General features: G+C 40.5%; 1 protein-coding gene across 2 annotated transcripts in view; it reads left to right on the top strand.

Moving 5' to 3' along the window:
* Positions 1 to 18,974, top strand: part of frmpd1b (FERM and PDZ domain containing 1b) — a 39,123-nt gene that overhangs the window by 1,031 nt on the left and 19,118 nt on the right. For both annotated transcript variants that reach the window (XM_084719247.1, XM_084719246.1), the window contains exons 2-4: positions 10,716 to 10,866; positions 14,914 to 15,024; positions 17,972 to 18,144. In XM_084719247.1, the coding sequence (XP_084575373.1) occupies positions 14,918 to 15,024; positions 17,972 to 18,144 (280 nt within the window). In that variant the 5' untranslated portion in view covers positions 10,716 to 10,866; positions 14,914 to 14,917. The remainder of the gene's footprint in view (positions 1 to 10,715; positions 10,867 to 14,913; positions 15,025 to 17,971; positions 18,145 to 18,974) is intronic.

Here is an 18,974-nt window from a genome sequence, read left to right as displayed (position 1 = left end):
CTAGACCGGAACAATGCGTTTTGCTGTTCTGGGGCCTTCGTTTAATGCATGACATGATTTAATATGAAAGCTGATTGCGCTTCCATTTAGACACGTGTGACACCACAGCCTTCACTATGCACAGGGACATCACTTCACTTAATTCATTCAGTATTTTTTGGGAGGGCCAGATTACTTTGAAATGTAATCAGTTACTGAATACAAAATACATGGCAATTTTTTTGTAGGGGGGACTGGGGATTGCTGCGACACTTGCATTTGCATGTCTGTCAGTTACTCAGAGGCTATTCAGACTAGATCAACCAAATCTTTATATATTAAACATACATCTGTCTGCTAAATAACCATTCGTACCATTCAAATTTGATTTCATAAGACATATATTTGAAAGGAAGAAGGCAGATGTTGAAATTGATCCAAACCCTGGGGACAACGTGATCAGTGGATGATGGCAAAATATTAAAATACATTAAATTTCACAAATTTAAGCTACTACAGGGAGTTTTTTTCATTTTATACACAGATAATTATGTAGCAGTCTCAATTTAATAGTAAGTGTAATATTCTGAGAATATGCATTATTTCATGAAAATTTTATAACCAATTTTAATTCTAAATAAAAAATCAATTGAAATGAGCTTTGAATTTTCATTTAGAAAACAAATCAAAATCAAAGGCAGGATTGGCAATTCTTCCAGTATATTTTTTGTATAACGACGAGGTGAGAGGCATTAAGAACAACTAGAAATAGCTCATGTTTTTGCTGATCTTCTTGTTTGTCTGTGTAGGAAAAATGGAGGCATCATTAAATTGAAACTGTTCCATAACCAGTTAAAAACTCCTTGTAGTAGGTTTAACTAGCTTGAGCTTCTCTTTGAATGCAACAACTGGCTGGCACCTGGAGAGACTCACTTCCTACAACAAACCCCTAGTCTGCGTCACATCGTACGAGTCAGTTTACCTATAAGGCCGGCCTCCCTGAAGGGGGCTGCATGGTGGATTTTTGCAGACGAGAACTTGATTATCAAACAATGGAATAGCTTTCTGCAGACAGAAAATCAAAGATCATGGCCTTAAATAATCATGGAGCATTGTGACACCCATAATATTATAGCATTAAATAAAACTTACTGAGTTTTGTTTATGCATAGAACATAGACATTCCTTGAGTCAGAGTGCAGATGGTGAAAAATACTGTGATGTGGTCTTTTTTGCAACGGTCCAGAAGCTAAACAGCCGTGACAGAACATCATGTGCTAGCTAAACACATTGACCTCCACACATGCTAATCATACCACTTAGAAGTCAACAAAACAAGGATTCAAACTAAGTTTTGATTAATTCATGAAAGAGGTCGGGACAGCTTTGTTTAATGAATACAGCAGCAGCTACTGAATGTGTCTTCTGTGTTCCTGGTGGGTCTGACTAAGCATGAGTCTGACTGGAGGAGTAACATGCCATTTCCACCAGGCATGGCTGCAACGCCTTACGGCCACGCCGCAGCAGTCGGAGCGATTCATGGCCATTCTAGACAGTGCTTGTGATTCCACCAGAAGTGATTCAGATGCTAGTCTATTTTTGATGGATGCCGCGTCAATTAGCAGAGATCAGATCGAAAGGGCAGGAAGTCAGACATGGAAAAGGCAGGGAGAATCCATTTAATTTTCAAAATTAAAGATCCCGTGCAGACTCACGATGATAAAGACAGACAGAAAATAAACTATTTAACTACGTTGCTGCTTATCCATGGTAGAAGCACAAAGAGCAAGGAAAGACGACTTAATCAACAAAATCAGAGCAAGTAATCAGACGGGCAAAATGCTTCTGAAATTCTGCTGGTGGGCGCTGCAGCCATGTGGAGGATGGAACAAAAACGCGGCGCACCTGCAACGTCACAAAGCCGCGTTTGGTGAAATCCCCAGGTAAGGCTTACTGCAACTGTCCCCTGTTGCAACTATGCCCAGTCTACCCTAATTAGTAATGTACTCCACTGGATGGCAAAAAATAAAATCTAATCAAAATACTTTTGCCACTCACGTAAATAAAATGTTTTTTTGTATGTCAGCCAAAAAAGTAGAACCCTTGTTTAAAACACATGTACATCAGACACACTTTTCATGAGTTAACAGAACATTGGTTATCATGACAAAATTTTCAGAATTTGAAAATCGGAGTGTCTGTTTACACTCCTCACACACAAAAACATGAATGAAAGCCATTTTGGTGCTGTGATGTGCAACTGAGGATGCTCAGTGTTTTGCTCTCATTCCTCTGCTCATTGAGTGTGTTTGCGTGCGTGACTGCCCTGGCACTGCTGCAGGCTTTGTGCTGTGACTCAGGGTTGTATGCTACAACATGTGATGGGAGTTGCTGCTGCTCCGAGGTCAGTCTGCCAGAGGAGAAGCACGACGGGCAGAACTTGCACATCAGGAAAGACTTGATGCCTGGCTGCATTAGCCTGGATCTGCCCTGCTGACTGCTCCTCTGGCCCACTTACTGCAGCCAGCCAGTCAGCCATCCTCTCCCCCTCTCCTCCTCTTCAGTCTTAGCTCCATGTCTCCAGGGCATGCTGTGTTGCTGGGCTGGTGTTTGCTGCTCCAGCAGCCCAGTGCCTCCCTGACCAGCTGATCATTAGAATAATCGATAACTGAAGGTGTTAAGGAATGTGATTCATATTGTTGCACATACTGCTGGAAGCTGTTGATCAATCAATATTGGTCTTTCTTTGTAAATGACTTCTGTTAATTCAGGTCAGGAGTTGCATTGGTGTGTGATAATGGTAGTGGATGGATGGATGGATGGATGGATGGATGGATGGATGGACAGTAGGGGTGGACTTGTCTTGGTACCTCACAATTCGATTCAGAGGGCTATGATGTCGTCACAAACTTTTAAACATAACATATTTGTCAAATGGCTGCACCTAATAATTATTTTCCTTATCAATTAATCTAACGCTTTTCTTTCTTTTTCATCTTTTGATTATTTAGTCTACAAAATGTCTATAAAATTGTGAAAAATGCGCATCACAGTTTCCCACAGCCCCATGTGTTATTGTCAAATTGTGTCTGTTGTCCAACTGACAGAACAAAACATTTAAACTATGTAGTAATTATTAGTTGTGATAATGTGCATGAGTCCTTCTTTAATATTAACAAAAACATGATAGCATATAATCCACAATAATACACAAGTTTATTGCTCTTTTTGTTCTCTACTAATATGAGAGATTTTTATAAAGAATTTAGTGTTAGGAGCTGGAACCAGAAAATGTTTGACATTGTTGCTTAAAAAATGACTGAAACAATTGATCGATTATCAAAATAGTTGGTAACTAATTTTCTTTAGTATGACTAGTCGATTAATCAACTAATCATTGCTGTAATTTATAATGATCCATAATCAGTTTAGTAAGACACAACTTAGCTACAGTGTCACTCCTGTCCATCTTTTCTTTCAAATTCATACATGCCAAATTTTTTAAGCTAGTGGGTGCCGGTCATATTGTATCCATCTGCTGCTGCTCACGCTCAGACATCCTCACCAAAACGGAAGGAGTAGCCTCGTTTAGAGCGTGAACATGACACACATGTTCACGTCCACCTCGTTTCACCGTCAGCCCGGTCTTACAGATTGGTTAGAGGTGATCATAATGTCGAGAATTGGGTTTTAAATTTCCAGTTATTGACTTTTGTGCACTGATTAATCATGCACAAAGTGAGAGAATTCCAGTGTATCCAAAGACTGTTTTTTCCCCAACCCCCTGATGGACAGTCCAGATGGATACTGGAACAAAGGTGGGGCCATAAATGTGTGTTTTCCCCTCAAACTGCACCAGTGTTGCTCCTGCAGACGACAAAGGAGACGTGACCTCATTGATGTGACAGCTCCATGGTGACAGCACAGTTGACTGGCAGTGGTGCCGTAATGTAGGCCAATTCTATTTGTGAACATACAGTAAAACATTAAGAGTATGAAAATCATCAGCTCTATATAACCAGGTTTGTCCTCTTTTATTCTCTGCTGTGATATGAAATATTGAAGTGGTACTGTAGCTGTATGTAAGAATTATTCCAGAGCACAGAGGCCTGTTGGAGCTGCTGACTTACCGGCTGCCCTCCTATTACTTTTACTTAAAGATAAGCCCGGTATTGTGGCATTTTTGAAGGATCACCGAGTTGAAGGAAATTGGCTCAGACAGCAACAGAAGAAGTGGCAGACAGTCTTCCAGACTTGTAACATCTATCACCGTCTAACTTCCAAAGACTTTCCTCAGACATCAAGATCTTCCTCTCTTCTCTCCCAGTCTGTCTTGCTGTCTGTCTCTCTCCGGAACCATCAGAACCATTGATAGAGATCTGTAACACAATGCAGCAGTGCACTATTAATCTTCAAAAGACCCATTATTTAATAGTGCGCTGGGGAACTCAAGCCTTGCCAGGTCGCTGATCAAAGGGGAAATGAAATGAGCGCCGCACGGTGAGCCCTGTCTTCATAATGCTAATGGAATGAGCTGACAGGCTGAATGAAAAACAGGAGATTATGTCTGGAAGACAGGTAACAGAAGTAACCAGCAGAAAACAACAGACACAACCATCAACAAGACTCCAAGTTACTGTGTGACAGTTGACTGTGATCACGTGTTTTTCTATTATGTCTTCGGTGCACTTAGAGGGCCAGTGTTTATGATTTATGGGGATTTACTGGCAGAATATGGCAGAAATTGACATAAGTATGTTTTCATTAATGTTTATTGTCCTGAAAATAAGAATCTTTGTGTTTTTGTTACCTTAGAATGAGATGTTTATATCTACAAAGGGGGGCGGTTCCTCTTTCATGGAGTCTGCCATGTTGCACTGCCATGTTTTGACAGTTCGTGAGTTTCATGGCCACTGTATGCTCTCCTACATGCTTAGAAGGTGAAGCTGGGACAAGGTGATGCAACTAAATCTTACACACTGATCCTTTAAGTGATTCAGTTATTTTGATATTCAATTTTTATGAGGAGAAGTACATAGCATGAACCACTGCCACATACCTCAGCTTACTGTATCAAGCCTAGGTGGGTCTGTCCACACAGTGATCTGGCTTAGTTAGAAAAGTTGTTTATTAAAATTTGACCCTGATAACAAGTTAAGTACAAACTCAGCATACTTGGATAGCAACATGAATCCTCAGTGGGATGCTAGTCTCAGCCAACCCATCACCCAGATGCCACATCACAACAACAGTAACCCTACCGTACACCTTTGAAGTGTCAAAACGCTGAGCCTAAAAGGAAACTCTAATTTTACAAAACTCCATCGCATTTGATTCAGCACAGTAGCACTTCAGTCCACAAATGCAGGTGATCATGCTAAATTAACAAACATCTGATAGGCCTAGTTGTTGAGACATTTTACTAAAAACACAAATTTCAACCTGCTGGTGGTGTTAGAGGTAATGTGAGGGGATCTCTCTTTAGGATTTGTCCTCTGGCAACCATGAATGTCCCAATTTTGTGTCAATCCATCTATTAGATGTTAAGATATTTTACTGGATAAGTGAAACATTTTACCTTCTGGTGATTATTACAACTATTAGACTTCATCTGGGCAATCCTCGTGATGTAACATATTGTCTCTGTGGTGATGAGGTGAAGAGTTACCATCAGGATGAAGGTACGAGGAATAACAGAGCTGTGCTCTGTTAAATGAATCCTTGTGTGATATGTCATTTGCATGTCTTTGTACTGATGTTGTAGCAGTGAATAATGCTGTTTGATGTCTGTCTTTAACTGTAATGTCTTTGTTGTTGTGTTGGTCTGACAGTTATAGAAAACACAAAAGGAATTTCCAGGATGAAAACTATCAAACAAATTTCATGACAACCCATCCAATGGTTGTTGAGATATTTCAAACTGGTGGACCAACCAGCCGAGTGACAGACCATGACATCCATACAGCCATGCTGCTGCTGCTGCGGCTAAAAATAACATATAACGACTTAATAATCATTTATGACTACATGACTGATCCCCCTTCAAAAAACATTATTAATTTGAGTTGAAATGATTTCCATCATGATCCATTTTGAGTTCTACACACTGATCCTCTCAGCAGAAGAAAAGCATCTAAAAGTGAACAGGATTCCCCCGACACAGTCAGTTCTTGTGATCAGTTGCTGGTATTTCACAGGAACATCTTAGGTAAGGATCAAAATTAACCACCACACACTGAAATGACTTTACTGGGACTTTATTACCACCTCAATTCCAAAACAGATTCCAATGATTTGTAGCTACTTTTTGACATATATTCAACTGAATACAATACGAAGACATATTATTATTTAATCTTAAAAGTAATAAAGTTTATTGTTTTTTTGTAAATATACAGTGATTCTGAATTTGTTGTCTGCAACACATTCCAAAAAAATTAGGACAGGGGCGTTTACCACTGTGATACATCACCTTTTCTTTGAACAACACTCAGTAAGTGTTTTGGACCTGAGGACATTTATTGTTGAAGTTTTGAAAGTAAAATTCTTCCTAATTCTTTCTTGATATATGACTTAAGGTGTGCAACAGCCCGGGGTCTCTGTTGTTGTATTTTGCACTTCATAATGCACCAACCTTTTCAGTGGGAGACAGGTTTGGACTGCTGGCAGGTCAGTCTAGTACCCAAAGTATTTTATTATGAACCTACATTGCTGTAACGTGCAGAATACGTCTCAGCATTGTCTTGCTGAAATAAGTTGAGATGAAAGAAAGTAATCTGGATGGCTGGAGGCTCCAAAACCTGTATGTATGTAGTAGATATTTTTAGTTTGAAGCCTCTAGACATTTATTTAAATGTTACTTCTAGTGAGGTTCAATCCCTGAATTGAAGGCATAGTGTATCATCTGTATTTCTTTCATCTACAGCCTTTTGCAAGATGAAAACGAATCTTTGGAGTATTTACCGTCTGCTCTACTTGTTGTTCCTCACATTTACAACTTTGCATTTGTGAAATCTGAGGCGATCCAGCTGCCTCCCATAAACCTAAATCACTCTCACCTCAAGTCATCCAGATATCCACACACAAACAATATTTTCTGCCAAGTGTGCTGCTGTTGGACTGAGTGTTTGCTGAGCTCCCTGTCCAACTTTGTTGGCAGCGACTGTGAGCCGAAATGAATTGTTGGAGTTGGTGAACCAACCCCTGAGCCTCATGTGATGCAGCTGTGTCCGGTGTGTCGTATCCAGTTGGAGTGTGTGTGTGTTTGTGTGCGTGTGTGTGTGTGTGTGTGCGTATGTGAGGGGGACACAGATTGGGAACAAGATGTCAATAGCAGCCAACTGGTCCTTTCTAAATAAAAGGTGTTGTTCGTTCAGTGAGCAAAGCTTCTGCTAGAGTCTGGTTACCAATTGTGTAACGCTCCACTTGTTTATCATATTAAGGCCTGTGAGATGTGTCTGTGTGTATGTGTGTGTGTGTGTGTGTGTGTGTGTGTGTGTGTGTGTGTGTGTGTAACTGCATTAACAGAGTGCCCTAGTGCTGAGTCCAGTCTTCATTTATTAGTGTGAACAGGTGACTGACAAGAATTTAAGTATGTTTGAGACATTCACCCTGTCAGTCAGATTGTCATATCCATTAGCTTGGATTATGTTATTAAGCAGAACTGCAGCTGTTTTTGGTAGAGCCAGACAGTTACATCACTTGGCCGATATTATCGGCCTGATATCACAGCCGAGTTTTCCGATATGTGCCAATTTAAAACGTTAAATCACTCAGTCATTCACTGACCATGTCTTTCATTTTTTTTAAAGAAAAAAGTGCAAATTTTTTTATTTTATAGATATATATATATATATTTCATCCTTTTTCTTAATTCAAATATAATATAGAGCTATTTTTGTTCTGTTTGTGTTTTTATGTGTAGTTGTTTATAATTATTAAAATAATATATAATAAGTGAATGCTTACTTTTCTAGTGACCTGATGTAAAGTTTGCAGAACAAGATTTATTATTGAAAGCAGACTATGATTTCCCCCCCAATAAAAACAACACATACACATAAATAAAAATAATCCTTCCCAGTCATCACCCATGACTCACCAGAAGTGTGTAGCGGTGCCTGCATCCAGAGACTCCGCCCTCTTCTTGTACTGTCTTCATTTATGCTCTATGTTAGATATGGATACAGATGGAGCCTTCTGTTTGAATTCTGTCTTCATTTAGCCTGTATTTCTGCATTGAATTATATATATTTATGGATTGTATTATGCCCTGTATTTTCTGAAAGCGTACAGACATGGACGAAATGGAGCAGTACCAACATTAGACGTGGGGGCAGTAGTCATGGGCAAATGGGCAACATTTCTGCACCAACATTGCCATGTATGTTGTTGTCAAAAACTTTTGACTGCTCTTCTTCTCTTTGGGTTAACTTATGACTCTGAGCGGTGCCCTCTACTGACGTTATATCATTTGAAACAGACATCTGTTTTCTATTTTGTACTTTATCTCTTTATTTTATCTACTTTATCTCGTTTACAAACAGTAGCTGACAAACCCTGCATATTCTACCTGCCATATTCTAACTGTTTAATATCCCACCTCCATTTAAATGTCTTTGGTTTGATAACCACATTTGAAGGATCGTTTTAATATCAGCCAATATACAGACTTCAGAATTTCTTCATCAGCCTTAAAAATCCAGTATTGCTCAGGCTCTAGTGTTTGGGAATTTTCTCCATCCCTCTTCCTGTATCCTAATGCAGCTTCCCTGGGCCCTGTCCAGGTTGGTGTGACCTGCCGTGGCCCGGTCTGGCCCGGTAGTGCTAATTGGTCTGTTTTCTCTCCAGCTGGCTGCACAGAAGCTGCCAGTTCATCGTCACCTCTCCACCCCTGAGGAGAAGAGTACTTCCATGAACTGCATGTGTGCTCAAAGCAGGCGACAGGATTGAATAACTGACTGTTTTCTCTGAGACAGAGAGACATTGTGTGGGAAAATGAGCAGAGAGAGACAGAAGAGGAGGAGGGGGCATTGTCTGACATCGAAACAGAGGGATTGAGACAAATATTCTCCGTGTACGGTGAAGATTTGGCGGAGGGGTGAGAAGGTAAAATGCCAGACAGGCTGCACAGCCTGCTGATGAGCTGTGTGAGGGCAGCTTGGGGACTTAAAGGACACGACAGTGTCCAGGATTCACGATTACTATTGATTCAGAGCCAGATTAGGAGCAGACTCATCACCAGCTCGCAGACTCACAGGCTTTACTGTCTTGGATCAGTTGAAAATGCTGTCACATCATTAGACAGAAGGATGCAATCTCTTCATTTAGGACACCATACTCTGGTAGAGGAAAAGAAGCAGAATAAAAACAGTGTGACAAATGCTAACAATGCTGTTTTATATATTTATTTATTTAGTGGCCAACCATACATCAATGTCTGCCGCCGCCTGGCTTTGTGTGCTCTCAGTTGGTGGAGAAATGCTGCATTGATCAGTTTTTTCTCCTTTTATGTCTTCACTGTAGATACTTTTGTTCCTTCTTTTCTCCTCCTGCAGCCTCACTCGCTTGTTTCATTGCCGCTGCCCTCTTCACCCTCTTTAAAATTCTCCCCCTCTCCTCCCCCCACTCCAATATCCTGTCCTTTCTCTCCTTTCTTTTGCCTTGACCAATTCTCTTCCCCTTTTCTCAGCCCCTCTCAGAGCCCACCCTCCCCTCTCCCACCTCTCTCTCACCCCTGCAACCCCCCCATACGTCTTTCCCGTGTGTCTCTCCTCGCTCTGTGTTGGCAAAGTGGCAGAAGGAGGCGGTCGTAGGCCTAGCTAGCTGCATTAGCCCCATGCATTATTCATGTGCCCTGCAGTCTGTGTGGGTCTAGGTCCTTTTCACTGGTACACATGGGCCTTGTGAAAGAGCTCTGTGTGCAGGACACAGGGCCTGATGGAAGAGCTGCACAGATGGGACTACCAATTTTCTTGATTTCTGCTCCCTCTTGTAGATAAAAGGGTGAGAGTTTACTTCACAGATCAACATTCAAGTGCAAAATGAGGCGGTTTCCTTAGACGAGATCAAGAATGTTTACTCAGTGTCTCTCCTAATTCAGCAGCCAGGATTTTTACAACAAAGCATTCCCCAAGTGTGTTTTTTCTGCCCCAAACCAGAGGCCAGCTAAGGTTTCAGCCATATCTGCCCTGATGTTCATATGAAAGACTTGTCCTCTTTTATTACTGGCCAAGATGTCTGTCTGCCTGGCAGCGTTTCTCTCACAGGCTGTCCTCTTTGCTTTTAGAGCGCGCCCCAGTAAGAACTGTTAACTGAACTGGGCGGTATGAAATTTTAATTTAGACAACCAGACGGAGATGGAGTGCCTCGTCTCTACATCGCCATGTGCTTTTGAGGCTGCGAGAGAAAAAAAAAGGCAGAGAGGGAGAGAAAGAGCCTTGGGGACCAGAGGAGGGGCCTCTTAGAAAACCACAACCACATAACTGGCTTGGACTCACATCTGCTCTGCTTGACATACTTTGCGTGTTCACTCTGAAAACATCAACAGCTGGAAGTGTAGCTCTGTTTCTTATAAGTAGGTTAAAAAAATCCAATGCAGATACAGCTGATACAACTTAATCAGACTTCCTTTCACGCTTCAGTCTAATTATAAACCCGCCGACCGTCGTGTGGTTATGGATCTTGTTTATGGGATTTGACAGGTCTCCCTGATAGCACTGCTCTGCTCTGCACAGGTGGCCGCACCAGATTTGGATTGGCCCTGATGATCACGAGGACCCCCCTCCACCTCTTTTCAGCCAATCCTGGAGGGGCCGCGGAGCTGATGTCTCAGAGGGCGAGAGGGTATTTGTGTTCTGGAGTCCTGAAGAGACAAGCCACATCACGGTGAGTCACTCTCTTGCAGTCTTTAGTTAAAATGTGGAACATTGTGTTGCTATCTTAAAATATGCACACCAGATTGGACCTTCTAAATGTGTTGATTTCCTGAAGACAGAAAGCAAGTCAAATCTTTTTCTGCCTTTTTCCAGAAGATTACCACATGAAATTAATAGGGATGTAACAATATATTGAATATCACGATAAAAAACGTCTCAATACCGGACTGTGACAATATTTACTGCAATATTACATGATAACTATTTTTTTTTTGTTTTATTTTATTATATAAATGGACTGTTACTGACTGCTGTGTCGATTTTATTTTGCATTGTTCAACAGTTTCTACATTTACCAGAGACAATTCATGACAGCTTTTGCACATGCTTATGTCATGGCTGGCTAATTATATTTTATTTTATTAAAGAAGGAAATAGGGCTGCAACTAACAGTTTTTCTCATTATCGATTAATCTATTGGTCATTTTCTTGATTAACTGATTGGTTGTTTGGTCCATTGTATGTCAAATGGTCATAGAAGACTAAAGAAACCAGAAAATATTCACATTTAAGAAGCTGAAGTCAAAGAATTTTGTCTTTAAAAATTACTTGAAATGATTTATTATCAAAATAGTTGGCAATTAATTTAGTATTTTACTATTAATTTACTAATCATTGCAGCTCTAGAGTGAAAGCAGTACTTTAAGTTAAAAGGAAAAAGACAAAAAAAAGACATTTTTTCAAGTCATTTCAGTCATTTTACTTTATTTTTTTTTAAAGCTTTGTTGACTTGTACATGTACATTATCCCAAATGTTTCCAACAACCTTCAAACTCAGAGAAATATATAATTTATTCAAGGTAAGGGAGGCAGGCTGTGTTTCCTGCTAGCTGTTGTTAGCTAGTTGCTATTCACTATAACTTCTGGGAAAAACTACCCGAAAAATACGGGATATGTCCGGAAACATCAGAGACTGAGGAAAGAAAACGCTGCATGTGACTAAACGTAATTTGAATAAAACTTTAACGTTACCTTGTCCATGAACATTATTTCTGCCAGAGTCATGTCAGGTAGATTTTCAGCAGCTATGGCGGTTGTTTAAAAGTGAAGATAACAACTCCCATGATCCCATGCTACTTTGTGATGTCATCAAACTTCATCTTTTGTTCTTGTTTTAATGTGAGAGAGATCCCTAGTGGCAGAATTCACATATTTTGTATGTAATATTACGACAAATATCATATTGCGGACTTCTTCTTCTATAACTACCTCCCTAGTAATTAATGTGTGTTTTTTTGCCTGTACACCTGCTTAATAATCTGCTTTAGTAAGGACATAACGTGTAAAGAGTGAGGGTACTAAACCCCTTGATCAGGTACGTAGGATGAGCATATATATAAAAATGGCTGCTGAGAGAGCGACTGAGAGAGACTGTCATCTGAGACGACTACCTGACTCGGCAAGGACAGTGAGGGTAAGAGAGAGAGAGAGGAGAAAATAAAAGACAGAAGAGAGAAAGAAGGAGAATGACAGCAAAAAAACACCACCTGACTCAGCACTGATTGCGGAACTACAGCACACACACAGCAGTCAAACATGTTTCACCGTCTAAATGATGCCGATTGACACGTCGGTTTCTGTTTCTCTCAATGATCGAACACTTCCTCATGTGCAGATGTCAGCTACCTAGCCTCACTCATCCCTCTTCATCCACGTCAATCTGCCGCAATCCGGATAAGCGGGAGGTGCTAAAGTGACACCCTGACCAGTGCGGCCCGTGCAGAACAAGGGCCTCTAATCCTCTTAAAGGACAGACCTACGCTGCATTACTACTGACTGAAGCGCGTCGTCACTGGCCTACAACCAGCGATCACATCAACAGAGATGAACTGAAACCCCAGCTATGGTTTGGTCAAAATAAATCCTTAATTCACCACTAGATGTGAAAATAGTCTTGTTCCACAGGCTGTTTTCGTCTCACTTGTCCTCCGGCTCAGCAGGTGTGTCTTGTGCCACTGAGTGCGTCGTAGAGCAGCGCCTGTCGCTTGTGCAGACCATTAAATTATGCAAAATAAAATGACAAAAAACATCCATAAAAACCAACCGGTGATGGACTCAGTCAGTCGCAGATAGCTGATATATTCTTCCAATCACATAGCAGCACGGTGTTAGCTAAGGTGTTTAGGGAATTGTTTTGCGTCCGCAAAAAACTTCATAATGTTTACCAACAGAAAAAAGGTCTATAAGGACACGTATGAACTGTACACCAATGAGCTTAGGATGAGCCTGTGAAGTACAGAAAACTCAACAACAAATACTAACAAACAGATGAGTTTCAGAGGAGAAAATTCAATAAGAGTATCCCAACTTAACATATTTAATTTCTTAAAAACAGCAATGCTGTGATCTTAACGGCTTCCTGTCCAAAACGTTAATTGCTCAATTGTGTATCGTCACAACTGTTGTAGATGTTGTAGAGGTCACACAATAATGTAAATGTGAAAAGATCATGACAGTTTTTTCAGCATGAAATATCTTGTGACTTTACTCACAGCAGCACTGCTTAACATCCTCTGTTGATTACAGTGCAGTGTGCATTGTTTCCCAATAACTCAGACGTTAAAGTACAGTGAGGTAATTGCGCTGTAATGACTCTACCCCTCCTCATGTACTGGACAAAGACGAGTTTTAATTTGCCTCATATAAGTGTGCGGCAGATGGCCAGAAAACTGTTTGTGCTTTTTATTAAGACCGTCACAAAAGTCTTGGCCTGCAGAGGCTTCCTCCATATTTCACAAAGCTGATCAAACTAAGCTCTCTGCAGCTGGCTGTTCAGGCCAAGATATGGATCATTAGGTTTCAGGAGCACATTCATCATTGTTAGCCATTATTGATCAGGCCTAAGTTGCTATTCTTTCTGTCCCTGCCAAAGTTTCCCTCCCTTTTCTTTGCCTGGTGAGGTCAAACAGTCCAATACAACAGATGAAGTACATCACAAGACAAGAGCAAAAACAATAGAAAGCTGCAACAATTAGTCAATTAATAGATTAGTTGTCAACTATTGAATTAATTGTCAACTCTTTTGATAACTGAGTCATTGTTTTAAGTCAATTTTGCAGAAAAAATGTGAATATTTTCTGGTGTCTTTACTCCTTTATGACAGTAAATGGAATATCTTTGATGCCACTTTGGGCTTTGTGAACAGTTTGCAGCCCTAAAGCAATATTTGCTGAGCACAAAAGCACACAGGATATTAATTTACTGTAATGTCACAGCTACTTCAATAAATATATATATATACTGAAATCTGCCATCTAAAATGTTTGTTGCTGTTACATCTGACATGAAAGACACATGAGCACGTATAAAACTGCACCCCTTGTAGAGTATGTTTGCAGCAATAGATAATAACCCCTGTCTCGGAAATATCAGAGGCTTTACGAGCTCAGTGCCAGCGCATTGATTGGCTGACAGAAACAAAACACAGTTGAGGGCAGTCGTAAGTCTTGAGATTTGGTCAGGATTCAATGCTGACCAGCTTTGCCTCCCTAAGTCTCGACTGAGCTCTCCATTCTTCATTATGTCTCCACCACTCCCCTGTTTAAAGGGCAGGCTAAGCAGAAAGTGCACAGCTGCAGAGTTGTAGCAAACATGCAGATTGTAGCAGATTTATGTTAAACTCTGTTTGAATCTGTTATTATGTGATGGTGCAGTTGTTGTTGTTGAGAATCAGGTCATTTAGGCAAATGTGTGTGACATGTGTTGTTGTTCATGCTGACGACACTCCGCCCCTCTCTTTTTCTCTCTCGGCCTGTCTTGCTTTCTGTTCACATATCTGATTATTCATCGTATTCAAGGCAGGCTACACGGTCTGAATATAAAAACAGAGCAGACGAGATGCTAATTTAGCTGGAGCACAGTTGTGCTGCTGAACGCACAGACCAACAAGACAGAGCTAAAGTCTATAAAGCCTTATTTTCTCCCTTCAAATCCTTTCATCTTCTTTCCATGTCACTCTCTGTTTTTTTTATACACTTTTCTGTCTTTGTCTCTTTAGATAAATGGAGGAGAAGGAGCGATGTAGGAGTAGGTCTCCGGCTCGGGGGGCCAGTCGGGTGCAGCAGGTGGTGGGAACAATTATACGTCGCACCCGAGAGTCACTAAGCAGGTACAGAATGACAGAGTGTCACAGCTCAGGGCAAAGATCTTCTTCAGAGTTCAGAAAATGTTTTCAAAGTGAAAAGTTTAAATGAAAAAATGTTGCTCTGATTTGTGCACCCCACTTAATGCATATTTAAATATTTGCACGTGAATACGGCCATTTTACTCTGACGTCACACTCAAATGTCCTACCACTTTGTGCCAGGTTGCAATTTGTGTAAATGTAGAAAATCTGATGAATTATTATTGAGCCTCCCACCATGAGTGTTACATCAGAGGAAAATGACCACTGTGTGAATATGGTTAATGGATAACTTCAGGTTTAGCAAGGTAGCTAACAACCAGTGTATTTTGGTTAATACTAATGTTATTTTATTTGTTGCATCTGTTTGTTATGTGTAGGACTACAGATGGAAATTAGTGTATCACTAAATCTGGTGCAACCATGTTTTCAGTTCATGTAAATGATCACTGTCACTGCGCACTGTTTTTTTTTTTTTTATAAATTGAGTAAACTAAACTAAACTGAGAGAGAAAATGGAGAAGGTGTTGATGTGAAAACTGAGTATGCAGTAGAAAATGTTGGCATCACACAGCCAAGTGTAGCAGAAAATGCCAACCCCACACAAACTACTGCATCAATAACAAATAAAACAATGTATATAGTAAAAAAAAAAAAAAGTCCCTAAACAATCAAGTTTGGAATAGAGGGTAGAGAAAACAACATCATCCAACTTCTGGGCCTGCTGCCAGACTGTATAGTGGAGGAGAAGTGTGGGATGTGAGGTATATATCATCTAGAATAAAAAAGGTAGCTGAACAAATGGGTTGATTTTATCTGAGAAACTGTACTATTATACTGTTTGATAGAAGTGCCTTTAAAAAGAGAAAAAAATAACCTATGAAATGTAAGAAAAAGTAAAATCTGAGAAACATTAAGCTTGATTTGTTAACTTGGTGTAAACATACCCACACACCACATCCCCTCTGTACACCCACACATTCAGATTCATAACACATAGCTGAGTACATATTCCAAACCTGACTGTCCCTCTCTCACACACAAACACACCCCACAGTGAACCACAAATATGCTTTCAAGAGCCCTTCATTCCCTTGTTGAGTGGTTTCTCGTTCTTGGTGGAGCGGGCGGTGCAGAGAGGAAGCCCAGTGAGCTCCCTGTTAGTCATTCCTGGGAAAAAGTCTCATAATGTCACAATCAGCTGACCAGGACAGCAGGCCTCAGGGGCAGGATGTCACTGTGAGATTTAAACACAATATATACAGATATACTGTCTGTTCCCAGAGTGCATTTCAGCTGCTGATGTATAGCAGTTTATATGCTCTCTGACTGCTGACGGGACTATTTTTTGAAGAAGTGTACAGTAACAGTCTCGAGAAAATATTAAATCGAAGGCAACTGGACTGGTTTATATGTCTTTGAAGACGTTTCGCCTCTCATCCAAGAAGCTGAGCTGGTCTAGCTCAGACTTGTCTGACACGCATGACCTGATGAAGCTTCTTGGATGAGAGGCGAAACGCCTTCAAAGACATATATAAACAAGTCCAGTTGTCTTTGATTTAATCTTTTCTAGAAATTACAATGACCTGGACGAATGAGAGCAGTCACAGATATATACAGTAACAGCTACTTGGCCTGCTTTCATGCTCCTTAGATAATTAATTCTTATGACTTTGGTGATCATCTGATTTTTCATATAGTGACACCATAAGGTCTGGTTGGTTTTTTTTTGGTTCAAAGGAAAAAATCCTAGTAGCGATTAACTGATTGATAGGCCAGATGATTAATTAGCCAATTATTTTATCATTTTAAGATAACCAGCATCAGCCATTGCCTGTTCTCATGAGGCAGATAAACACAAAATGTCTGCAGACACATTTGCCGGCAGGCTTGTCAGTGTGTCTGCTGTGGAACTGTTTGCAGTCACCCTTTTGAGTTTTGGGAAAGTGGTGAGAATTAATAACTCCCATGCATTCTGCTGTAAATGTTTGCCTAAACGTCACTAACATCTTTTCTAAAGACAGCAGACCCAATCTAAAACTGTCACTGGCTAACATAAAATATATCATGTTAATTTTGTATGGAATAATGCAGTTGAATGATGTTGCTCTGACAAACTGTAACCTGCTCTCCCTTAAATATCAGTCCCACTCTGAAAGCATAAGCCAATGTATTTTTCTATTTCATTAATTAATTAAAATACTTTTTAAAACAACATGTTACCAGCTCAGATAACCATATATGTTAGATTTGAATGTGCAATAAATAATGGAATTCTATGTCTTTTTTCATTGTTTTGATATTGGCATTATATATCAGCCACCAGCCACCATCCTCTCTACATATTGGCATTTTGGAAACGGTCACTGCAGCTGAAAAACACACCTGTTAAATGAATGGCTGTTCGCATGTCTCTCATAGCACCCTCCATTATGAAGGGATACGGCTGTTCATGAGTCAGGGTGTATTGTTTCGTGGCAGTTTGCATTTAATGCATTGCAGTGAAACTATTGAACATTTTATATTTTTTTTCTCCAGGCTATAGTCAACTAGTTGTTAATGAAAATAATCTTTATTTACAGCCCTAAAGCCTCTGTAAAAACCATCAGTGAAGATTGTTGTTGCTGTGTGAATTGATGTCATACCCTAAAACATTTTTGTTAAATTTTAGAATGAAAGTCGAAGAATTATTTGGTTGAATTGAAAGTTGAATCCTTACAGCAACACAACTGTAACTACTTTTTAATGTTTAGCCATTAACTAATGAAGAAGTCAATGACTTGTAAAACAAAAGAATAGATTTCCTGTACGAAGTGATTAAAGTTGACAGCAGAGACCTGTGTCCCACCCTCATCTGCCTGATTTTATCTCTCACTGACCACAGTGTTTAGTCTCCTGTCATATAACCTGTGACTCTGTTTGACCTCCTCAGAGAGCGGTTGCTAGGCGATGGGAGGTCGCAACGCTCCAACAGTCTGTCCAATCAGAACTTCCAGGCCAAGCTGACGCTGCAGATCACCAGAGACCCGGTCCTGGACAGCAGCACTGGACATGGCTTCACCCTCACCACGAACGCACCCCTGCTGGTCAGGGACGTCGCCACAGGTACACGGTGGTGGTGGTGGTGGTGATGTTGTGTTCTGCGTGGATGAGTGCACTTTGTTTTCCTGGTTCCTGCTCCAAATGGCCACCTGCTTTATGCAACAGTGCACCGCTTGCAGCAAGACAGATTTACACACACGCACACGGACACATGCACGCACACACACTCACACACACACAGACTCTCTCCTGGCATTCACACTGCAGGGCACAGTGCCAGAGAAGCCACAGAAACAACAGAGCCACCTGCTCACCCTCTCTAAATTCAATCACTTTTCATTTAGGCAACTTTAAGAGAGAGAGACAGAAAGCAGGAGATGCTGATCCATAACTTTTATATCTACCTTGTAAAATAAGCTGATAAATGCCCAGAGGAGGGTCCCGCCCTGCCACCAGCTCTGTAATTGCTATCTACTGCCAAAAAAAACAGAGAGAATGAGGGGTGATAAGAGAAGACAAGATTTAATAGACAAAGACGATGCCAGCAGGGAGTACACAATGACCAAAGTGCAACTATGGCCAAAGAGAGCTAAAAAATGAGTGTGAAAGTGTGCTGAGGGCAGGGAAGGAAGTAGAGGTGCACAGAGATGCCATTATCAGCCTCTGTATTCAAAACACTGGAAGTGGACATGGCTTATACCAGACGCCACGTCAAATTAGGCCAGTGTTGTATTTTCTAACCTAATATTAATTTGCATTGCAGTTGTTGTTCCTTCAAAGCATCAACATGATTTAATACTGGCATATAATTCATTATGAAATATATTTCCACATCCTCATCCTGCACTTTTCATCTCTGTCTTTTTTATTTATTTCTTAATTTATTTTTGGTG

The sequence above is a fragment of the Lutjanus erythropterus genome, chromosome 5 (genome assembly GCF_056507025.1).
Source record: "Lutjanus erythropterus isolate fLutEry1 chromosome 5, fLutEry1.hap2, whole genome shotgun sequence".
Classification (NCBI taxonomy): Eukaryota; Metazoa; Chordata; class Actinopteri; order Lutjaniformes; family Lutjanidae; genus Lutjanus; species Lutjanus erythropterus.
The sequence above is the reverse complement of the archived record's forward strand: the minus strand, read 5'-3'. Positions and strand labels throughout refer to the sequence as shown.